Below are 25,579 nucleotides of genomic sequence, written 5' to 3' on the forward strand. Positions count from 1 at the left end.
TTGTCTTCAACACCTAAGGTCTGATTCCATGTTGAGAAATCTTGGGAATTCAGAGTTACAAGATTTCTCTGCTTGATAATTGCTTGTGATATACTTTTACTTCTTAACTTATAGTCTTTTCTTTGTTAGCTTATTAATGTGTTCTTCTCATCAAGACAATTACCAATATGCACAATAAAAGACAAGTGGCACAGTATGTAGGCTTCTCAGTCAGGGCCAAAACCTCTCACTTCTCGAGAGGAAAAACCGATCAAAATTCTTCTTCTAGATCTTCAATTGATAAGTAACAAGACCATGACACAGACCTTTGACTCTAGTATCCTCCCAAGAACCTTGCCACTGACCTTGTTGCTCTGCCTCTTTCCTTCCTCGCCTTTCTTCTTGATCTTGAATTGCTCTCCTCAGCGCCTTCTAGAGAAACTCGGTCTCTATCTTTGACACTCCTTTTGACTTCCTCTAGAGATACTCGGTCTCTAGGATATCACTAGCTTCCTCTAGAGAATCTTGGTCTCTAGATCTATATCTTGGTCTCCTAGAAGAATCCTTCCTTTGCTGCCCTAGGAGAAACTTCTCCTTAGCTGCCCCAGAAGAAACCTCCTCTTCGCTGCCCCAGAAGAATCACTTCTTCGCTGCGCAGAAGAAACCTCCTTCTTTGTTGGTCCAGAAGAACCCATCTTCCCTGCCCCAGAAGAAACCTTCTCTTCGTTGCCCCGAAAGAATCACTTCTTTGCTGCCCAGAAGAAACCTCCTTCTTTGCTGGTCCAGAAGAACCCATCTTCCTTGCCCCAGAAGAATGTCTTTTGCTGCCCTAGAAGAAACTGTTTCACTGCCTTGTCTTCGCATTTCTCCTCTGCCTTTTTTTCGCACTTTTGCTTCACCTATGCTTTGTACTTTCTTTCACCGAATTCAAGTCCAGTTGCTTGATTGAATCTATGTATTCAAGTGAGGCCGAGTTAGGCTATATATACACTTCTTTTCATGTTCTTTAGGCCGACATGACTGTTGGAGGTTAGGCCTACTTCTTCTAGCATGTTCCTTCATTGTTTGTAGGCCAACTTGAAGATGATAGTTGACAAGTTCTCAGAGGGTACTTTACATGGACAAGATTGAACTTTTACAAAATGTAACATGACTTCATGACATGACAATGACTCCAATATTTTATGACTAGATGACAAATAAATCCTAAAGACTCATTGGGGGTCTTGACTCAAAAACAAAATCCCTTGCTCATGAAACGCATGAAGCAAGTCAATAAAATAATTTTATTTTTCTTATTTACTTCTCATTACATAAAATCATATTTACATGTCATTATGAAGACCGAACCTAGTTACACTTTTCAACACCAAAAACCAATGTTATTAGAACTGGACTGTTCATTGAACCAATAGAGCCCAAAAATGTGAACCGGACTAGAACAGGAAAAAAGGGAAAAAAAACAGGACCAAAAGACCAGTTGACCAAAACATGCATAAACATACAAATTGTGAAAAAAAACATAAATATTCATGCGCATCCATATGAATCCAAACCATTATACACAAATATGCAAAGTTTCTCATATATATAGCAAGTGAGGGTGCATATAACCAAAATAGCACCAAGTGCAATTTATCTCTAAACCAAAAATACATCAACAAAGAGGCTCTAGAGTCCTAAAAAATCATGCTACAACAAACTCATACATATCATCAAAATCATTGCCTCTATTGGGATCCTCATCATTAATATGACACTCTGAGCATTAAAATAATATAGAAAAAGCTTAACATGTAAAATCAAAATTTTGTTTGAGTGATGGGTACATCTATACTAAGATTATGATAGAGGAGTTCACCAATCAGTGCCACCAACATCGTAACATAGAGGGCTTGGTGGTTTTCATTAATTGTTAGTTTGTAATATCCCAAGGGGATTTTAGCCCTTAGGGTTACTATTTTTGTCTAGGGTTTTCGATAAATCAACAACATAATACATTCATTCATTCATATAACAGTGGGCATTCATTTACGTAATGCATGGATATAAAAGATTTTCAACAATGATACAATCCTTCAACAAAACTTTAATAAGCTAGGGCTGACCGCCCAACGAACAATAGATTCCTCCAACCAATAATCCACAATATAGTTCAAAATGCAAATGTTTAGTAGACCACTACTCCAACTGTAATACCAACACTATCCAGTTTTACTATTGCTATTCATTGTCTAATGCCTTGCAACGATTAATGCACTATTGGCAACTCACTGTCTATGCCCCTTGTCCAACTATGATAGTATCAGTTGCTTAGAGGGGGTTTGACTCCACTGTTACAGAGATTCAAGCCTCTTGTTTCCTTCAACAATCCACAACGTACTCTTGTAATTTATTCGCTACCAGAATTAGGGATGACTGCAAAACCCCAAGTTAGAGAGGATCCGAATTGCCACAGGAACCATAACTGTTTTCTTGAATTCGTCTTGAGTATTTCGCTGTCTAGGCCGAGTTAAGTGTAGAAAATTTATGATCTGCACCCTTAACTCAGTTTACAAGTATGCATGTGTTTGTTTAGGCCTAACCCACATGTTTTATCACGCTGGTATAAATTTCAGTATGCGTTTATTGCAAACATAATAAGAGTACTTCTACTATTTTCACTTTCCTACCAGCTGAAAATTAACACATAATTTTAGCAAGCATACACACATGTGAGACACTTATTTTTGGTCAAGGTGAGCCCGGAAAAATCTCACAGCCTCTTGGGCAAAACTGGTCTTCAGAGGAGGATTTTATTGCTCGAGAAATTAGCCTAAGTACATAAAATAAATACAGTATTTATCTCCCTTTTCAGCCGAAGCATTAAATACAAAGTCTGGAAATTTGTGCACAGTGTAATTTTCAGATTTCACAAATTCTCATGCCCATATTTTCAACATTTTCTCATAGCCAAGCTCCTTGAAAAATGTGCCTAGAATTTTGCCTCGAAATCTATTTAATGGACCCCGTGTGCAGAGAATTGTTTGGATTTATTGTTGCATGATTTAGACAAATTTCCATGGATCAAGAAGACAATATGAGGAGAAAGAACAAGTGTAGACTTTGTCATCAACCATCATCTCACATCGAAAACATACAAAAAAATGTAACTAGAGAGTTGTGGAGGCCTTACAAGGTTTGCAACATTTTACAGTACTTTGGAAAGAGTCGTTGAAGAAAAAACAAGCCTAAAATCTATTTTCTGCAATACTAAGTGAGGGAGATCTCACCTTTCAAAAGAAGCAAAGGGAAAGAATTTGGAAAAAATAATGCTGTTGGTTAACTCTTGGCTGATTCACGATGGACTTACACATTGGAGGTGGCTTAGTCATGTGTTGCTAGACCTCATATGGATCCTTGAATGACATTCTTCCTTGAAGCATTGGAGATCTTTATATAGCTTGGTGACATTCTATATGCTGGCCATATGGAGAAGTTGCTTGCTTAGAGAACACCCTACATTGGAGGAGAAGCATTTGGCACTTGAAGGAGCATGTTGAATGCTAAACAACATAGGGATACTTGGATCACTTACATGGAGTTTTCTACTTAATTTATGCTAGTTTAGGCTGAGAGAGTGGAGATGTAGGTGGGTGGACATGGAGATGGCACATTGACTTGGAGAGGTGCTGGAGCATTTGAGCCCTTGGAGGAGGAGCGTTGGGCCTTGGATGAGGAGTGCTCTTGTCTTGGATCCTAGATTGTGCATCATCATCACCTCAGAGATTGAGATGTGTCACTTGTAGGAGGACAGATTCACATGTGTCGACCTACTTGTTTGTAGTAGGTTGCTTGTAAGTCTTTAAGCCCATTTTATTGCTGGTCTTCATTACTTCTCGTACCCATAGATGAAGGAGAGAGTTCTTCATCGTCATCATTGTACTCCTTTCTTTGTACTTGCCACCTTGGAGTAAGGTGCTAGGGTTCATGAGAAAAACCGAGGAGAAGATATGATGTCTAGAGAGGACATCTTTGTTGGGAGCTTGCTAAGGTGAAATGCTTGGGTTTGTTCTTATGAGCTATACATTGGAGATGATGATCACATCATCATCTTCTAATGTTTAGTGATGCGATGAGATGATCGCTTTTGTCTTTCTCTCTTTTGTATATTCTTCCTTTTACTTTATCTCTCTTGCATTGAGGCACTAGGTTTGGTGAACATTCTTGAAGTCTAGGGTTAGGGTTTCAACCTTAAGGAGGCAAGGAATTAGGATTTGATGATACACCTTAGGCTTGTAGTTGGTGGGGAAGAAAAGGAGAGAGGAGATGTCTTTCTTGGAGCCAAGGAGGCTGGCTAGTGTTGGTGCTAGCTTGTGAAAGATCTTTGGTGGAGTTAGCATTTTTCAAGTTTTTCCCTAGCTAGGGTTTTGATGGGCTTGGAGGGTTCTACCGGCTTATCTTAAGTTGAAAGTATGTACTTGGACCTCATCTTTTATATATAACTATATTATATTTTCAGCTGTTCAAAATTGTCTTGTTGTTTATTTGATTTTCAGTTATCACTGTCTTCATGATTTGGTAATTTCCAGCACTTATATCTCTCGTTGATTTGACATAAGTTAAGGCTGAAATTGTCAAAGGTGTTGATTTTGAGATTGAAGATATCATGACAGATTTACAGTTGTAATTATTTCTGTCATAAAGTAAATTTCAGATCTGATTATGCATGATAAAATTGCCCCAGAGGGCTGAAACTTGTTGGCATAGGTTTGACATCTTTTCTCTTGAATTTCCTTTTTGGGATTGAAAAGAAGTAAAATATTGTTTGCTGTTTGTGTCTGTAAATTATTTCAGATTAGCCCAAAGGTTGCAAATTCAGAGGGATTAGATCTGGGAAACCTCTAAGAAAGTGGTGAAATTTCTGTATTTGTGTTGAAGTATTGAGAGCAGGAATTTCTACAAAGGACTTCCTAGACATGGGTAGTGTTGTTAACTTGGAATAGAAAGAAGCCTTTTGTAAGGTTTTGCATGTGAATGCAGTGCCAGCCAAAGGGTTTCCAAACCTCATGGATCCAAATTCTGATAAATGCCTTTGGAGACAAAGTACCTCTGTATGGATTACCCCATGTCCCCCCACCCCCGGAAATGATTTACAAAGCCATCATCACATTCAATATCAAAAATTCAATATAAGGGTCAAGAGTAGGGTTGTCACTACCTGGTGGTGTACCTTTGGGATGAACTTCCAAGGAGCCTTGCTGCCATCGCCAACACAGGTTCAAATACACCTTGAAGAATGAGTGATAGGTCACATCACCAGGAAAGCTCCTCAAAACACTTGGCTTTGATTGTTTTTTCGATAAACACCCCCCAAAAAAAAATCCCTCCTGGCTTGGTTTCTTTCACTTTCTTTGATGCTTATATGTGAATTATGGTTGTGTCTTTTCATCTCTTAATTCTAAATGACATTATATATGACATGTTTACCAAATTATTCATTTTAATGCATGGAATAGATTAGACCATGTTTATTAAGTGTATAAGTTGCACTTTATATTGAAACATGGGCTCAATTCAAATACAATAACACTTTGAACATCAAATTCTATCACAGTCTAGGCATGCCATGAGATAATATATTTAATACCTTAAACCATCATTAATCACCTGGTCTGAGATGCAAAGTAAAGTTACACAACTGAAACATGTTAAACAACTTTACAGTGAAAGCTAACCTCTAAAATGTGATCTAGATTCTAAACGCACATTCAGCAAAAGAACAAGGCATACACAATAACTGATTATTGCGTGAATATGAGGCTCAATACTTGCTCAAATTCATAGAGTTTTGATCTGACTGACACTTTTTTACTCTAGTCAAATCTACAATTTTTGATCTGTCTAGCATCACATTTTTTGTAGGAATAAGGGGTGGGTTAGGGCCCTTACTCATGTATACATAAATTTTCAAATGATTTCACGGATGCTGTATGGTTTATGTTCGGCAAATATTGACTTGTTTCTCGAACATTCACAGGGTATATAGCAGCTATTTGTCTAGATGAAATGTCTCTGCGGCAAATTTATGTTGTATGAATATGCAGTTTCTTGGACAGTAGGTCAAAAATTCTTGTGTTTAATGATGTAATGCTATATGTGTTCTGGACAGCCAAAGTTGGTTATAAACAATATCGATATACTTCGAAAGGCAATCAGGGACTCATCAGTTGATCCAATCGTCGATGCAGTTAACTATCATGACAGCTTGCTATTAAGATTGGTTTCCCTTGGATTGAATGAGCGATGCCTACCAGTTATATTTGTGACATCTGACAGGTATATTCTATTTTTGATGTCAAGTTCAAAATTTTATACATGACACTTCTAGACCTGAGACATGCAACTCAAAAAAAATGAGATGCGAAATGTGTGAAGCAAATCAAAGGAACTGCAACAAATGTGTGTTCTGTGTAGCAATCTATTTAATCCCAGTTCTTATAGACTAAAACCTGATGAGGACTTCTCACCTACTATTTTTGTTGAGTTTTTAACAGCAGCAACCATTCCGTCCTGTAATATGCACACTCATTGGTTGTCATGTTTGCAAATGTGAATGTCTACTGAATCCAAGTTAACCTTGGTAATGGAGCAGGCAATGGATCCATTATGTTTTGGAAAATAACCAGTGTTCCACCAAGACATCGGGACGGGGGGATGTGTAGGAGTACCCTCAAATTTTAGGGAAATTTAGGGGGGACGAGGAGACGTCAGTCGGCCCTGACGTCTCCTCGCCCCCCCTAAATTTCCCTAAAATTTGAGGGTACTCCTATCTATCTATCTATATATATATATATATATATATATATATATATAATTCAGATTCATTTTCAATAATGAAGCATAAATATATTGATCTATACATCAATAATGAAATACACTGATCCATATTCATCGTTCATACCGGTATATAAATCATTCATACTCATCAGTCATCCATACACCACGGGATTCAGTAATGAAATACATTGATCCATATTCATCATTCTAGAATCCACATTGATTTAAAAATTAAATTTATAATTCATCATTCTTGAATGTAAATTGATTGAAAATTCAAATTCATCATTCTGGAATCAGATTAGTACTAAGTAAAATAGACTGTAGTAGATTCCAATGTTATCGAACTGGTGATTGAACTGGAAAACCTTCTGAACTGAGAACCAACCAGAATTGGACCAGACCCGGTAAAAAAAAACAGACCAAAATACTGGTCGACCAAAAACACCTAAAATATTCAAATTTTAAAGGAAAACATATATATTCATGTGCATCCATATGAATCCAAACCATTTATACACAAATAAGCAAAACTTTTCATTTATATAGCTTGTAAGGGTGCACATAACCAAAATAACACCAGGTGCAATTCATCTCTGAACCGAAAATACATCAACAAACATGCTCTAGATGGCCTCTATCATCAAAAAAAAATCATGCTACGACAAATACCTATATATCATCAAAATCATTAATTGTATTGGATCTTTATCATCAATATCACCCTCTAAGCATTAAAATAAGATAGAAAAAATATAGCACGTCAAGTCAAGATTTTCTTTGAGTGATGGGTACATTTTTGGTAGGGTCATGCTAGAGGAGTTCGGCAACCAATGCCACTAACATCAAGGTACATAGAGGGCTTGGTGCTTTTGATTAAATATTAGTTCTATACCCTCATATATGACAAAATCCAATGGAAATGTTATAATCCCCCTAATCTTGAAATCCTAAAATGATGTTAATTCTACTGGATTTTGAGTGAGATCTAAAATTCTACTTTCTCCATATGAAATCCAATGAGGTTGGAACCACTCTCAAACATCCCGAGTTATTTCATGGTAATGTTAAAAATTTAAGTAAAATGATGAAAATGAAAGATAAAGGAGAATGTCACTTTACCATGAATTGCCTAACAATAATAGGGCCATAGGCTTTAATATTAGGCTTCCCCACATAAAAGTTCTCGAAACTCAAAAATGGTGCTTCTGGGCGTCCCCCTTTTGAGGGGGTGTGACCAGAAGCACCCCTTTTGGGGAGATTTGTTCCCCCACAATGGGGAAACATTTCCGCTTGTGTCTCTCCAAAAGGGGGACATGGGGAAACTTTTCCCTAGGCATCCCCCCCATCCCAGGAGCGTGGGGTGCATGCACCCCATGTGGGGGATGCATCACTGTGGAACACTGAAAATAACATAATATTGAAGCCTAGTTTTTTATTTCTTTGTTAGGTCTGTAAACAGAGTCTAGTCTATTGCTGAGTCATGTTTATAAATAAAATGTAAAAATTACTGAATGTGTAACTTGTTGAATTTGGGTAGCTCAGAAGGTATTTATGAGTGGAGAAAACCCAAAAAAGAGAGTTTGTGGGCAAAGTACCCAAGTTTGGGGTTTTGACTAGAAGGAGTGGGCTTGGAACCCAGGGATATGAATTTTATATTCTAATTAGTTGTTAAGTAGTAGTTGTTGGAAAATCAGAAAGGCATTAAAGATTTCTAGATTTTGATAATTACTTGTGATGTTGCTTATTATTACGATTCTTTATATCTTCTTTATTTAGTTCATCAAGCAATTACACAAAAGCAACAACACATAAAACAATGGACACAAGATGTAGGCACATGCCAGGGAAAAACCCCCCTCGAGGGGAAAACCCAGTGAAAGTAATTCTTCCTTTCAGTAGTATTCTTTGAGACTCTTCACCCTAGACCTTGACCAGACCTTCCTTCCACACCAAGTCAACCTCTAGAAGATTGATCTCTTTCCAGCAACTTCGACTATGTAACAACTTGCGGCAGCTCACGACTTCCGGCAACAGTTCAACTTGGGAGACTTCATTCTCCCAATCCAGAGCATGAAATAGAGAGAGACCACCACCAAAATTTCGATTTTCCTTGACTCCTTAGACTCCCCCAAACTCACATTCACTTTGGGTTCCCGACAACAAACTTTCCCAACGTCATACTTCGCACTTTTGCCTGACAAACAGATTTTCGCATTTTTGCCCAGAAGAGAGAGAGAGATGAGAAGTGATGCTCAAAATTAATTCTTAGTCCTTCCATTTATAGGCTTCTTATGGGGTAGAATGGTTCCTTAGGTCGACTTGATCTTCTCTTAGGCTGACATGATGTGGAGGTTCCATAATTCATATTTGACTCAATACTTAACCAATTTACATGATTCAAAAGCCCAAGAAGGGTCTCTTTAAATGTACAATAATTCTATAGACTCAGAATAAATCCGAAAAGTCCTCAATGGGGACTTTGACCTAGAACATGGTGACCCAATCATGAAACCCATGCTTTAATAAGTCACAATAATAGTAATAAAAGTTCTATTCTTTATTCTTTTGACAAGTACATTACTTAATGACTCAAGTACATTATTGAAGACCGAACATAGTTACTGTTTCCAACACTCCTTCTTAACTAGGGAGGTATTCATAATGTACATATACAATGGAAGATCTCAAATTATATGAACCATGAAGAACTTTAGGCATCGCAATGCCATGGACTAGATTCCTGACTAGGGCAATCTATCCAACCAGTCACTCAACAATTTAGGCACCACAATGCCATGGACTAGATTCCTGAACAGGGCAATCTATCCAACCAGTCACTCAACAATTTAGGCACCACAATGCCATGGACTAGATTCCTGACTAGGGCAATCTATCTAACCAGTCAATCAGTTTAGGCACCGCAATGCCATGGACTAGATTCCTGACCAGGGAATCTATCCAACCAGTGACTCAACAATTTAGGCACCGCAATGCCATGGACTAGATTCCTAACCAGGGCAATCTATCCAGCTAGTCAATCAGTTTAGGCACCGCAATGACATGGACTAAATTCCTGACCAAGGCAATCTATCCAACCAGTCACTCAACAATTTAGGCATCTCAATGCCATGAACTAGATTCTTGACAAGGGCAATCTATCCAGGTGGGACTAAGGTGGACTCAAGCTTTCAGGCTTACTTGCTAACCACCAATCCAAAAATCCAAGCGTGTAACCAAAACAGAGCTCAATAATCAGCGCCACCTTTCCAATTTCGGTGACTCAGACATCAACATAAAGAGTCAGCCAGATGTCTCCCTAGGCAATGCTTCACTTGCAAAGCCTCAACACCCCTTGATCCAACAGATCAAGAATAACCAATATCTCCCAATCAAACTGATTGGTAACCAACATGCTTTCCTTTGAGAGACTCACTTGTACAACCCCAATCAATAATATACTTTTGCATGTACACAACCAAATATAAATCTCCGGGGTCTTCCAGGCAACAAATGTTGCTTCTCAACTTTCCATAAAAGGACTATCAACCGAATCTTTGACAAAAGATTCCTCAATCATACATTTTTCTTCCTACTTCATATGCAACGAGATGTGTCTTCAGTCAGGTCTTGCTTTCCTTCTTTCAGCAATACTTCAAAACGCATTCTCCAATTTCCTTTTCCTGTTCATGGCCTTCACTCATACTTATGGCTGTTAGTCTTGGTCTAGTGCATGACACATGAAGCAGAGAGCCATATCTGACACACCCTCTCAACTAGGAAGCACCTCTTTATCTAGACTCCCTCTTAATCTTAAGGAGATCGGGAGATCAACTTCTTCCTTTTCGACATAGGAGAATCTTTTCATGGCTTACAACCATTTCATTAGAGTTATCATCAACCTCATCATGCTTGTCACATCGAGCATCTTCACCAAGTTGAAGATTGTGTACTTGCATAGCTTACATAGTAAGTACAACCAAATCTATAGAAGCATGTTGTTAGTGATATCAAAATCACGGAAGCATTTCAACTTTATTCATATAAGATACCCAAACTTTTAAACAAGAGACTTATACTCTTCAACATTTTGCTGGGGACTTTGTTATGCACCCTAGACTATTTCATAACAACATTCATTCCATCTCGGGTTTCAATATGTTTTCCAAAGGCATGACATACCTTACTACAACATATAGCAAACCCTAGAAACTATTCACACAAATATAGATCTTCAAAGTATCTAACAACCTTTCAAAATATATATGTTAGACTTTGTTGAAGAATCTAGGGCAATTATAGTTAATGAGATTCTTCTAGGCATGATAACTATTTGTGAGGTGTTTTTTTTTCAAATTTTCTTCTTATTCCAATCTTCACTTATTATTATTAGAGTGTGTTTTCTTTAGTTCATCAAATAGCTACCAAAACATAGAGACAAGAACACAAGATGTTTGGCATCTTGCCAAGGCCAAAACCTCTCCCTCTTGGAGAGGAAAACCAACACAAAATTCTTCTTATAGCGATTCCAATTGACGAATACCAAGACCGTGACCCTTGGCCTACTAGGCCACTCCAAGACCAAGACACCAATCGTCTTCTGTCACTGCTTGAGATCATCATCATTGTTGCACCATAGCTGCTCCTTCACTTAGATCATTGCTGCACTCTTGAGATCTTCACCATGTCAACAAGGTTTCTATATTGAGACAATGAATGCTACATTATCGAAATCATGACTGTGTTAAGTATGAGAATGCATCACTGTGGGATCACCAAGCTTCTTCTTATCACAACCATATGGAAATTGTAACTTGTTTGGAGAGCATGCTGAGTGTACCACTGAGATCCTCATTATCATAACTATGCGAAGCATGTGACTGTGATTCTCTTCCTGCACTGAGAGCTTCATAGTCGAGAGTGCTACCACCGAGAAGATCACACTGTAATTACATACTGTAATTATACTCGAAGTTGCAGAGACTTGTGTTCCTCCACCTCATCTGAGATCCTATACCACTGTGCTATGACTGAGACTTCAGAGATGTATGCAAAGGTATCTCTGCTCCTCATCCGAAGTTGTAGGATGTCCAAAATATCAAAGATCTCTGAGTTCTGTTTTTCTCTTCTGCGAAGTTCAACGGTGTATATATAGTGGTTATGCCTCCATAAATAAACCGACATAAGTGTGAACTGTTGTCCTTAATTAAGCCGACACGACTATCCTTTTAATTCATTTGTAGGCCAACATGATTGAGATTTACATCGTTTATCTTGTTGATGTCTTCAGGAGGATTGTGCTTGTCTTGGAGGACCTTTTAGACTAGTATACATTTACACATAGGCTCAAGAAGAGCTCCTTATACATGACTTTGACTCTTTGACTTTCCTAGACCCATGAAATATTTACAAAAGTAATATTTCTTTTTCTTGACAAGTACAAAGATCAAAATTACATTTGTAAATACTGAACCTAGTTACACTTTCTTCAACACTCCCTCTTAGCGAGGGAGGTATTTATAATGGTACTTGGTCATTCTCAATTTGAAGAATTTCTCGTAAGAAGAATCAGATTGGTAACCCATCTGTATAGCATCACAGTGACCAACATTGTTTCCACATCAAGGCCTTGACTGAGAACTCTATCTCTCATTAGATCAAAGCACAATGTTGGTGAGACCAATGACTATAGACACCTTCATCATTGTCTCTCAAGGTACATACCACCCGGGTGTTCATTGAGTATGACCTTTTAGGACTATTCTTATCTTGGGTTCCCAACACACAAAGAATATCGGTCCTCTTGCCTACTCTTGTCTTGGATACCCTACACATCCTCAAAGAGCATCAGATGCCAAATGATTACCGAATCCTTCATTCTTTCTTCCAAAGTGAAGACAAGAATGTTGTGTCTATCTCTCCCTCTCAACTAAGGAGGATATCATGTATTTACATTTCTTTTCATGGGCTTCACCTAGACTTACGACTGTTAGTCCTAGTCTAGTGCATGACACATGTAATAGAAAAACACAACTGTCACTCCTTTTTAATCAGGGGTGATCCTATCCAAGCTCCCTCTTGATCAGGGACTTGTAAGAGCTTCCTCTTAGCTAGGGACTCTTCTATACATCAACAACTTCTTCTTTGTGGGTCCTTCAGTTGCTTGATCAACTTCTCTCCTTGATGTCATGAAATTTAGTTGTGCTTCTTCCTTGTAGGGCAACAACCATCGATCACTTTCCTCAGTTCATCATGTCATTCCTTTCTTCATGGAAAGTGGCCTTCTTCATATCTAGAATGCTAGTTGTACTTGTAAGTAGCTCTGCATTATCCATATATTATTCAAGGAATCAAAACATCATATTAAGTCAAATCATACCTTACGAGATGGCTCTTCATCATGACATCTTCTTGTAGGTATCAGCATCCTGAACACATATTGACACATTTCCCAAAGATATCCATTGTCAAGGGTTTTCATTTTTTCCATCAGAGTCTTCATATCTTTACAGGAGATTTCCTAGTCAAGTCTTCTTGGTCTTTGGATGTTGATTGCCTTCATTAGGGTTGCATATCTCACGATCTCTTCCTTCCTCACACATTTCATTCCTAGATGCTTTCAATCAGAGTCTCTTAATTGCAGTCAACCACCTCATACTTCATATGAGGACATATTATGTTGATTTCATCTAGTGTGACTTTTATGTTTTCTTGCATCCTTTCAGAGGAGGAGATCCTTTTTCTCTTAATCATGCTTCTTAAGATAGAAGTAATGATCCTTGCTACCTGCAACCATATGATATGACATTATAATATCAAACATAAGCATACATACCTTATTTTACCTATAGGTCATCTAGGCTTCTTTTAACAGCTTCCTTAATTGAAAAGAACTTCAATCCCTTGATTTGCTTCATGTCATCACACCATCATCCCATGAATTTCATAAGTTGGAGTTTTTGATGAAACACTTGCTTCTCTTCTAGATTAGTGAACCCTCCGATGAGGATTCCATCAGAGAATCTTGAGGCTCTTGTATATCCCCATCCGACAGATGTTTCCTTTTTGACTTTGTGTATGACGAGCCTTGTCCTCGACGAATTCTTCCTTTCCTTCAAAGTTCACTAAGGTTCCCAAGAGGTATATCGTTCATGTTTGTCTACCATGAATTTTTGTCCTTTATGATTCTTATGGTGATGGCACGAGCTCTTGTTTCTAATGCTTCCATGATGCCGTGATGCATCTTATTATCTTGGTCATGTTTATAACACAAGATTTAGGAGCTTACGATAGGACCCTTTTGTGAGGGATAACATCTTACTCATAGGAGAGATTTGTTACTCCCTCTTTCCTTGGTCCCTTTCTTCAACTTCCTCTATCTTTTCAGTGATATGAGCTTCTTTCTTGGTGTAGAGAAACAATGGGCATTACAGGGTTGGACCAATGACTAAGATCCCTTGTGATCCCCTGCGTGGAAAAGAAAACAAGTAGGAGAATGTTGGGTGTGTGTTATATTTTTTTCATGACTAGCCCCATGTGCCTATATATATTTTTTGAACCCTATATTGGGTGGGTGGATCTACCTATGGTTTTGTGCATGGTTTTGGGCATGATGGTTTTCTGCCCATGGTATCTTGTAGATCTGGTCAAGGGAACTATGGTTATGTTCTAATCCAGGGTTAATGGATTGGGGTTTATGGATGCTTTGGCATGTATATATATGTATTGTAACAACGAAAGGACTATAATGGAAAATCAATCTGGTAGTCCCGGTTATGGGATCCAGGGGAAAATCTTTGTGTATATTTGTTTTATGTTTTATGCTCTTGCCATTGTTTATTTTTGTCAGGCCAGGGTAACTCCAGAATGAGCGGAGGAAAGAACTGATGATCTTATTCATTAGCTAACTCATATTTATATATACATAAATACAACGGATCAGTTCATCTTCTAGATGACTGTCCAGTTCACCCATCCGTTTCGGATTAGGTGTCAACATTCCCCCCCTTAATCTGAAGGGATGTTGGTGAGTCCAAGCATCGTTCTGAATCTTTCAAGCTTTTCTCTTCCAAGCGCTTTGGTGAAGATGTCTGCAATTTGCTCGTTTGTGGAACAATGACGGAGATGGATTGTTTTGGCCTCAACATGATGTCGGATCAGATGATATTTAGTATTGATGTGCTTAGTACGATCATGGAACTTTGGGTTCTTGGCCAATTTGATTGCAGATGTGTTATCAATCATGAGTGGAGTTGATTGTATTTGTTTTACCTGCAAATCTTCAAGAATTTTCCTGAGCCACACAATTTCTTTCGTTGTTTCAGCTGCTGCCACATATTCTGCCTCTGTTGTGGAATCTACTGGTACTGATTGTTTGCGTGATCTCCAGGAGACAGCTCCTGATCCAAGACTCATAGCATATCTTGAAGTAGATACCCCAGTTTCTTTGTCTCCATCGAAGTCTGAATCAGAGTATCTAATCAAGTTGAAGTCGTCCACCTGTGTATACTTGATTCCAAGGTCTTGAGTTCCCTTCAAGTACCTTAGAACTCTTTTTGCAGCAGACCAATGTCCCTCACAAGGCTTTTGCATAAACCTGGAGAGGATTCCAACAGCAAATGAAATGTCTGGTCTGGTAGTAGTGAGATAGATGAGACTTCCTACAAGTTGTCTATACTTTGTTGCATCCTCAAATTCCTTTCCTTCAATAGATGTGAGCTTCAAGTTTTGTTCCATTGGAGTAGAAAGGGGATTGCACTCTGTCATGCCAAATCTGTTTAACAAATCTCCAATGTATTTCTTTTGAGAAAGAAATATGGACTTTGGATGTTGGGTTACTTCAATGCCAAGATAGTAATGAACATAGCCCAAATCAGTCATTTCAAAATTTTTTCCTAATTCTTTCTTTATGGATGCAATATAGCTTTCATTGTTCCCTGTCATTAAAAGGTCATCTACATATACCACAAGATATACAACTGTTTTGCCAACTTTCTTGACAAATAAAGTTGCATCATCAAGATCAAAATGATTGAAGTTGAGTTTCAGAAGATGCTCAGTTAGTTTTTCATACCAGGCTCGTGGTGCTTGTTTGAGGCCATACAAGGACTTCACAAGTTTGCATACTTTATGTTCATGTCCTTTCACAGCAAATCCTTCAGGCTGGGACATAAAAACATTCTCTTTTAGATCTCCATTCAAGAATGCAGTTTTTACATCCATTTGATGGACTTTCCAACCGTTCTGAGCAGCTAGTGCAAAGAGTGTCCGGATGGTGGCCCATTTTGCTGTGGGAGCAAAAGTTTCCTCATAATCGACCCCTTCCTTCTGTGCAAAACCTTTTGCCACAAGCCTAGCTTTGTGCTTGTCAAGTGAGCCATCAGCTTTGTACTTGTTCTTGTAGACCCACTTGCAGCCAATTGGTTTGGTTCCAAATGGAGGATCAACCAGCTTCCAAGTGCCATTCTTTATGAGGGCATCATACTCCTTCTGCATCGCTTCTTTCCATTCATCATGAGAAGCAGCTTCTTTGAAGGAAGTTGGTTCAAAATCTGTAGACAAGTTCAATTCACAATCATAAGTAACATCCATATCAACAGGTGAATTAGAGTTATCTACATCACCTCCATCTTGTCGGTTTGTATTTTTGGTTCCTGTTTTTCCAATTTCATCAGGATGAACACTTTCAAGTGTCTTTGTCAGCCACTTTGGGGGACCTTTCTGAGATGGTCCAGGTTGTTCTGTTGATTGAGTTGGGTATGAATCAAGATTGAGTCTCCCAATTCTATCAATTACATCACTTAAAGCATCATCCGTTGTTGGAGTGTCATGCAGGGGAGATTGTTCTTCAGAAGAAGATTGTATAGGAATCCCCCCTTCAAGATGTGGAATCTGATTATCAAACTCTTGGAATGATTTCGGTTTTGTGAATCTATCCAAGCGATCAAGTTGCCGCTCAACAACACTGTCAGATTTGGATGATTCAAGAAAAATGACATCTCTAGATAAAACAAACTTTTTATTTACTTCATCATAGAGGCGGTATGCTTTAGATGTGTTTGAATACCCCAGGAAGATACACTTACGACTTCTAGCACCAAGTTTGTTTCTATGTACCTTTGGTATTAAAGCATAACAGGTGGAACCAAATATCCTGAGATGTTTTACTGAAGGAACATGTCCATACCACAATTCATAAGGAGTCTTGTTTCTTATAGCACTAGATGGACATCTATTCTTTATATATGCAGCACATAGAACAGCATCAGCCCAAAACATTGTCTTTACATTTTTGAAGAAAAGCATGGATCGTACCATATTCAAAATTGTTCTGTTCATTCTTTCAGCTACACCATTCTGTTGAGGATTATAAGGCACAGTTGTTTGATGTTTAATCCCATGTTGGCGAAGATAGTGTTCAAATTCATTTGATGTATATTCTTTTCCATTATCAGTGCGAATAGACCCAATATGAGATTGTGCATCATTTTCAATCCACTTATGAAAATTCTTGAATGTTTGAAAAGCATCAGATTTGTTTTTCAATAAATAAACCCAACACATTCTGGTGTAATCATCAATAAATGTCATGATATACTTATTTCCATTTGCAGAAGAAACAGGCATTGTACCACATAAATCTGAATGAATGAGTTCAAGTTTCCTATGTGCTCTTGAATGTGAATCATGAAAAGACTGTTTGCTATGCTTTCCTAGAATGCAAGCATCACATTGCTTATGTTTTCTAGGAATTGTAGGCAAACCAACAACACCATTTTTCTTTAATAAGCGAAGACTGTCATAGTTTAAAATTTAAATGTCCAAATCTAGCATGCCATAATAAACTTGATGGAAGTGTACCTTCTTCATGATGAGAAATATATGAAAAATGTTGTGCATGAGCAGAGGTTCCTTGCAGTTTAAGAAGTCTTTCTTCTTCTATACCCCTCATGACAAGTGAATGGTCAGATGCCTTTCTTACCTCAAGCTTTCCATCAAACATATGAATGGAGTGACCTTGCTGGCGGATGTGGACCAGGGACAACAAGTTTCTCTTGAGCTGTGGGAGATATAGAACATGATCCAGAAGAAACTCTGGAAGACCAGGCAGTTTAAGCCTGATTGTGCCAAGCTCTGATGGCTTGATTTTTGACTGATCTGCAAAGTATACTGCTCCATCAACATTATCAGTGAAATCTTCAAAAAAATCTCTCCTATGAGTCATATGACAGGTTGCTCCTGAATCAAGCAACCAGTCATTTTTCGAAGAAGTAAGTGAAGCATTAAACAGATCTTCATTTACTCCAATGTTACATTGTGCCTCAATATAGTGAGCGGATTCAGGTGCTTTACCTTTGTCTGTGTCAACAGTTTTACCTTTCTGCTGATTTCTTCTCTGCTCAATCTTTTCCCATGGTAGCTTGCATGTAGAAGCATCATGAGATCCATTTCGTTTGCAGCGAATGCAATGTAAGTCTGCCTTTTCTTCTTGAGAGTGTTTGCCCCCCCTGCCTCTGAAATATCTTCTTCTTTCTCTTGAATGCATACTGTAACAAAATATCTCTGCTGATAAAAAACTTCCTTACGTTACAGCCTTCAAATCCCTCTAATGTTTGCTAGAAGCATCAGCATTGAAATGATAACTTTTCAATGCAACATTATCATTCAAAAAAGAAAACTGTGTAATAAATTGCGTAATATCAAACACTTTGATTGATATATATAAATTCTTTGAAGAACAACGCAATATTCAGAATGATAAATACACCCTTTTGAAAACTGCTTACATAAGCCCTTTGAAAACTGCTTACAATACAATACTCAAAACTGCCATCATAAATATGTATTGAAAGCACAACATTATTCAATCTCAACACTATACCAAAACTGCTATCATATCATCACATAAACTGCGTAATCATATAAACTGCATACGAAGGTTTAAGATTATATCAATATAACTTTGTCAGCACCTTGCTCTTAAAAGTTCATCTTGATACCGATTTGCCGAGTTTGAGAATAAACAAACCGAAGACTATATCAATAAAACTTTGTCAGCCTCGACAGTCCATCTCGATATCAATTTGCTGAGTTTGACAATAAACAAACCAGAGACTATTGAATAGAACTTTGCTAGATCTGAAAAAATTTGTCAGCGTCGACAGTCCATTTTGATATCAATTTGCTGAGTTTGACAATAAACAGAACAGAGACTATTGAATAGAACTTAGTTAGATCTCAAAAGCTTTATGGTGCTGTCCAGGTTCGAACTGGAGACCAAACCAGAGACTATTGTGATCCCGATGGCTTCGGCAGGTCGCAAAGCAATTTACAGGTCTCTGAATCACCAATAGCTTCATAAAAACAACGTAAGACCAGTCGTTTTCAAAACCATGGAACACAAAAGAGAAAGCGAATACCACGAGAGGGTCTGCGAATCACAAAACGCTGGGCGCTGTCGGTTATATTTGGAGCTACGACCCGTGCAGAAGGAGAACTGGAAACGCAAATTTCAAACGCACCACGCTTCACTTTCTTCTCTGCGACATGCAAAACTGGAAACGCAAACACCTCTGATACCATTGTCAGTCCACGCTCTCACTCAACATGGTCAACATAGCTTCTTGAGAAAACTAAGAGAAGAATACGTTGCCCAGGTCCGGGAGTGCGCTGTCGGACCTCACGCAGACATGGGTGAAACGCAAAATCTCAAACGCACGCAGACATGGGTGAAAACCGGACCGGACAGGGCCTTCTGGATTATTAAACCGGGTCGGAGAGCTTCGATGGGATGGGTCTATGGATGCTTGTTGGTAGTTCCTAGACCCGACGGATATAATATCTGCCGAGACCCTAACGCTCACAGACTCGGTGCGGACTTGCAAAACGATTTGTCTTAAAAAAAAAGGCCAGACACCTCGTTTGTGAGATAAAACGCCTCCAGGTCTTCCAAGTGCGAGAGCAAAAGCTTGGAGATTATGTTTTCTGCAAATTCGATAATGGGGATATTAAAACGATTTTCAGCGGCATAAGTCCAGTGCAAGAGATGAAAGGGCGACAGAATGAGGCATGGGTATTCATGTGCAGAGAGGTGTATTCATGCGCAGAGAGGCAGCAAAAAGTATAACAACGCTTCTATGCATTCGATAAAAAACGCATCAACGCTCAGGTGTATTGCACATTCAGCAGGGCAGAGGGCGCAGTGTTTGACAGTGTTAGGATAGAGAGCAGAGAGCGTATGCAGCGCTGGTGCGCCAGGGAGCAGAGGAGCAGAGGTGTGTCAGACAAACGCTCAGGCAATGCGCTCAGAGAGCAGAGTAGCGCTTAGGACGGAGCAGCTCTCAAGACAGCAGGAGTTACTACTATTTCTGGGACCTGTGCTCTGATACCATGTCAGGGCAGGGTAACTCCAGAATGAGCGGAGGAAAGAACTGATGATCTTATTCATTAGCTAACTCATATTTATATATACATAAATACAACGGATCAATTCATCTTCTAGATGACTGTCCAGTTCACCCATCCGTTTCGGATTAGGTGTCAACAATTTTTTGTTTTTAGAATTCATATGCAGGTAATTTCTGTACAGGGTTAAAACCTATAAATATGACACTCTGAAGGACTTGGACCCCATATAGGGAGACCAAACCCCAGATGAAGACCCACCTGCAATCCTGTATAAGATCCAATGCATCTCCTCACCTTCGAGTACAACAAATCATTAGTGCTAGGGCCCCTCATATTGGCCCCTCGCGTCATTAAGGAACCCATGATTGTCCCAACCCCTGGTGGGCGATAAACTGCCCAACCTTAAGGTGATAATCACTACTACATCATTCACATCATGCTCTCATTCCTTGGAGCCCCAAGCAGTTATATAAAGGAAAAATCAATAAAAGGAAAAAGGCTTATGAAAAAAGGTGGAAAATCAAAGGTCGGGGTGATTCATGTACCACGATTGCTCCCTTCTACATTGACATACCCAAGTGTGGGCTTCGCTCGTCATTGCTATCCTTGTATTGTGGCATGTGGCTTGGAGTTTCCCCTGATGCCCCCATTCTGTTCCATCGATATATCACATGACACCTACCACTTGAGGGATGTACCATGGACTTGTCACTCCCTTAGAGGTTGAAACCACCTAATAGGGTCCTTGGTTAACATTCTTTTCGAACTTGAAGACACTTGTATACTCTAAAGCCCATTATGGAAGGACATGCCACTATGAAGTGTCCACTTGGTTCTGTGATTTGTAAGCTCATTTACTCGATTACACTAATGATTTGTTGTACTCGAAGGTGAGTAGATGCATTGGATCTTATACAGGATTGCAGGTAGGTCTTCCTCTGGGGTTTGGTCTCCCTATATAGGTCCAAGTCCTTCAAAGGGTCATATTTGTAGGTTTTAACCATGTACAGAAATTACCTCCATATGAATTCTAAAAACAGAAAATAAACAATGACGAGAGTATAAAACATAAAACAAATATACACAAATATTTTCTGCTGGATCCCAAAACCGGGACTACTAGATTGATTTTTCATTATATTTATTTCAATGTTACAATACATATATAAACATGCCGAAGCATACATAAACCCCAATCCATTAACCCTGGATTAATAAATAACCATAGTTCCCGTTATTGGATCTACAAGATACCATGGGCAGAAAACCATCATGCCCAAAACCATGTGCAAAACCCATAGGTAGGTCCACCCACCTAATATAGAGTTCAAAAAATATATATAGGCACGTGAAGCTAGTCGTGAAAAGAATATCACACACCCAACATTCTCCTACTTGTTTTCTTTTCTACACAAGGGGTCACAAGAGAGCTTAATCATTGGTCCAACCCTGCAACGCCCATTGTTTCTTTACACCAAGAAAACTTCTCAGTGCTCACAGACTTCGACAATGCATCTGCAGTATTCTTCAAAGTGTCCACCTTTACTAGTAACACCTTTTTGTCCTCAACCATATCCCTCACAAAGTGATACTGAACATCAATGTGCTTTGTCTTTGAATGATAAGCAGGATTCTTTGCCAAGAAAATTACACTCCGGCTGTCACAGTCTATCCTTATAACTCAATTTAATAACCCCATACTTGAACACAATCTCTGCAACCAAACTGCTTCCTTGCTTGCATGAGTGGTTCCCATGTATTCTACCTCTGTAGTTGAAAGTGCCACTACAGACTGTCTCTTGCTCATCCAACTAATTGCACCTCCAAATAGGTTAAACACATACCCACTTGTAGATCTTCTTAGATCCAGATCTCTAGCCCAGTCTGCATCAACAAAGCCACAGATGTCCAAAACTCCATCAAGTCCTGGTCTTCCTTGGGTAGCACAAACCATAATCACTAGTGCCACGCAAATACCTGAAAACCTGTGTGAAGAATCATTAGGTAGTAATTATCTAGCAAAAAATGGTATTCTATGGTGCTTTTGTAGCAAAATTCAACATGGTATTAGAGCCTTCTTGTTGAAAAAGCAATGATTGAAGTTAGCGTAAGAGACAAGTGTTCAACAACTTGACTAGATTTTTGATCTCTGACTAAATGATGCCAAGTCTCAAAATGGAAGACAAGTTGAAGAGTGTTACCAACCGTCACAAGGAAGCTATTCCAGAGCTCGAGGGAGCTAAGGAGAGAGTCCTTATCTTCGCCCTTTCAGGCACTATTACCAATAGTGGTGATGTTTTGTTGGTGGATATTGTGCTTCTAGGCACATGACACGTTTTTGAGATTGTCTCACTGATTTGTCAGAGAGGGATTCGACATTGCAAGGGGAACTTGGAGACAATGCTAACTGTGCAGTGACACGTGGCATCCCATACTACTTTTATCTACTGAACTAGTCTATAATCAGGGCATCGTGGAAGATTTGGCATAACTCTTTCTTAAAGAATCCAATCTCGATCATATTTGTGGGGTTGGAAAGAAGACTCAGAAAGCTACCATAGGAGGCAATTTCAGAACTTGGAGATCCGAAATTACAGAGTTACAACCGTTTGAAGATCAAACTCCTAAAAGCAAGAAAAGTGTGTGTATTTTTTTTTTATAAATTGCATAACTTTTGTTTGAAAAATCAATTTGAAGTGATTCCAAGGGCATATTGAAGCATAAATATCAATATTGGGTTCTAAAATGCCTCCTAAGCAAAAGAATTCTACACCCATTAAGCCCTCAGAAAGCTCTACTATGATGCATGAAGAGGAAGAATTGCAACATGATATATCAAAATTACGGGACCAAGTGCAACAAATTTCGCTCTCACAAAGAGCAACCAAAGATGAACTAAAATGCGACATGGATGGTTTAAAAGCAGACATGGAAAGTTTGAAGGATGGCATGGAAGCTAAGATGGATGGTTTGAAAGCATATATGGAAGGTTTAACAAAATTGTTGTAACAAAGGCTTCCCAGTGGTGACAACTTAATCCATGAAAATCATGATTAGGACAAAAAGAATATGAATTACAATTTTAGAGACTCCAATGTGGGGTTTAAGAACTACCACATTCCAAAGATAGATATGTGGAAGTTTGATGGCAAGGATCCGGTAACATGGATACTATAGATGGAGCAATATTTGATTTACAGGATGTGCAACCCTCACAAAAGGTACGTATTGCATCTTTATATTTAGAACCCAATCAATTTGTATGGTATAGATGGCTTTGTTCTCGTAAACCATTTGTCACTTGGTCAATTTTTATGGAGGAAATGATAACACATTATGAAGATACAAAGAGCAACACCTTCTTTAACCAATTGATAAATCTCAAACAAAAGGGTTCAATGGCAGAGCACATTGAAGACTTCCAAAAATTGAATATTAGGGTAATCGATATTCCAGAGGAGCATAGGATTGATGTCTTCATAGGGACTTTAAAAGATAACATCCAACATGAGGTTCGCCTTTGGGAACCTAATTCATTGGAGAAGGCATTCAGGGTGGCAAGAAAAGTTGAAAGCAAAATTATGGCAACAAGGAAGTCCACCACTCACAACTATAAAGATGGAAGTGTTGTTGCTCCTAGTCTTCCACAACCTACAAGGTTGACATCACAACAATTGGAGGAAAAAAACACAAAAGGGCTTTGTTATAGTTGTCATAGCAAATACACTAAAGCAGCGTTGCGAACGTCTCAATAACATCCCGATTTTATCTCGAAATTGCAATTTTTTGGCCTAACTGATGTTTGCCGTTTTTTTACCGATATTTTTGATGGTATCTTGATTTTGCTGATGTTTGCCAAATTTTATTGATATTTTCCCAATTTTTACAATTTTTGGTTTTTCGGACCCTTGTCGATTTTATCCCGATGCCGATGTTTGCAACATTTTACTAAAGGTCATATGTGTGCTGAGAAGAAATTATTTTACGTAGACTGTGAAGAAGAGGAAGAAAAGGAACAAGAAACATCAAAAGAGGAGGATATACACCAGGAACCAACCCCAGAGAAAGAAGAAATGAAGTCGAACATATCTTGTAATGCATTGGCAAGAATTACCACTCCTCAAACTCTCAAGATATAAGGATATATCAAGAAGAAAAAGGTAATAGTGTTGAGTGATTTAGGTAGTACCCATAATTTTATTCATTGTAAGATAGCTAAGGAATTGAATTACTAACTATATCTAGCACCAGAGGGTCAAGTAATGGTTGCAAATGGAAGAACTATAAATTGCTCTGGAAAGTGCAATAATATCAAGCTAACCATGGGGGAATATGTATTGAATAGTCCAATGATTTCCATTCTAATGGTGGTGCTGATGTTGTACTACAAGTCCAATGGTTACAATCTTTGGGGACGATAGCCTTCAATTTTCAAGAACTTTTCATGAAATTTTTTGGGAAGGAAATGAAGTTGAATTAAGGGGTATCACAGGGAAACCAAGAAAGATAATCAGCTCTAATGGCATGACAAAGCTTCTGAAGAAAGAACAACGGGGTGTAATTGCATAATTATGCTCTCTATGGGTTCAAACATCGAAATCATCTATTTCTCCAGATCTCCAAAAAGTCTTGGACAATCATTCCAAAGCGTTTGAGACTCCCAAAGGCCTCCCACCTATTCGTGATCATGATCATGCGATTCACTTGATTCCAAGAAGTGTTCCTCCAAACATTAGACCTTGTTGGAAATACTGAGGGGGGGTGAATCAATATTTATTTTCAATTGTTATTTTTACCAGTTAGATCACTCATATTTAGAACACAAAATGAACAATAAGAATAAATGTTTTTATTAATTTCTTTTTTACAATAAATCAAGTACAATATATGTAGGGCTCCAACCCTAGATGAAGACACCAATTTTCAATCTCCCAGGCTCCAACTTGTATTTGACAAGCTCCGACTTGGACTTCCAAGGCTCCAACCTTGTCAATTCTGAGGCACCAACCTCAAGGGCTCCAACCCTATATCTGGTTTAGGCTCCAACCTGGTTTCTTGAGGACTCTGAACCTCTAGGGCTCCAACCCTATCCTCCAAGGTACCAACCTTGTCTTTTCAAGGCTCCAACCTCTTGGGCTCCAACCCTTGCTTTACTTCGTTAAGATATATTTGGTTATACTTCACGACTCCCAATGTCTTCTTCAACGAGCCCTGTCAATCTTCAACTATCTTCACTTTAATCTCCACGTAACATCATCAATGACAACCTTGTTCTTCCGATGAAGGTGTCAAACAAAAATTCTTCAAGGTCACCTCATGATGGCCTCAATGCATCATGGTCTTCAATGATCTCCACAAATCTTCAATATGTTGC

General features: G+C 38.6%; 1 protein-coding gene across 3 annotated transcripts in view; it reads left to right on the forward strand.

Annotated features, from left to right (window-relative positions):
• The window catches only part of LOC149219109 (uncharacterized), a 174,009-nt gene that overhangs the window by 14,832 nt on the left and 133,598 nt on the right, over positions 1–25,579 (forward strand). For all 3 annotated transcript variants that reach the window (XR_016249215.1, XM_089384266.1, XM_089384267.1), the window contains exon 3: positions 6,131–6,297. Coding sequence is in view for 2 of the 3 variants with exons in the window: in XM_089384266.1 (XP_089240392.1) it covers positions 6,131–6,297 (167 nt within the window). In the remaining variant the exon portion in view is untranslated. The remainder of the gene's footprint in view (positions 1–6,130; positions 6,298–25,579) is intronic.

Source organism: Pinus tabuliformis, chromosome Q (genome assembly GCF_031772625.1).
Source record: "Pinus tabuliformis cultivar Carrire ecotype Pingquan chromosome Q, CPIR1, whole genome shotgun sequence".
Classification (NCBI taxonomy): domain Eukaryota; kingdom Viridiplantae; phylum Streptophyta; class Pinopsida; order Pinales; family Pinaceae; genus Pinus; species Pinus tabuliformis.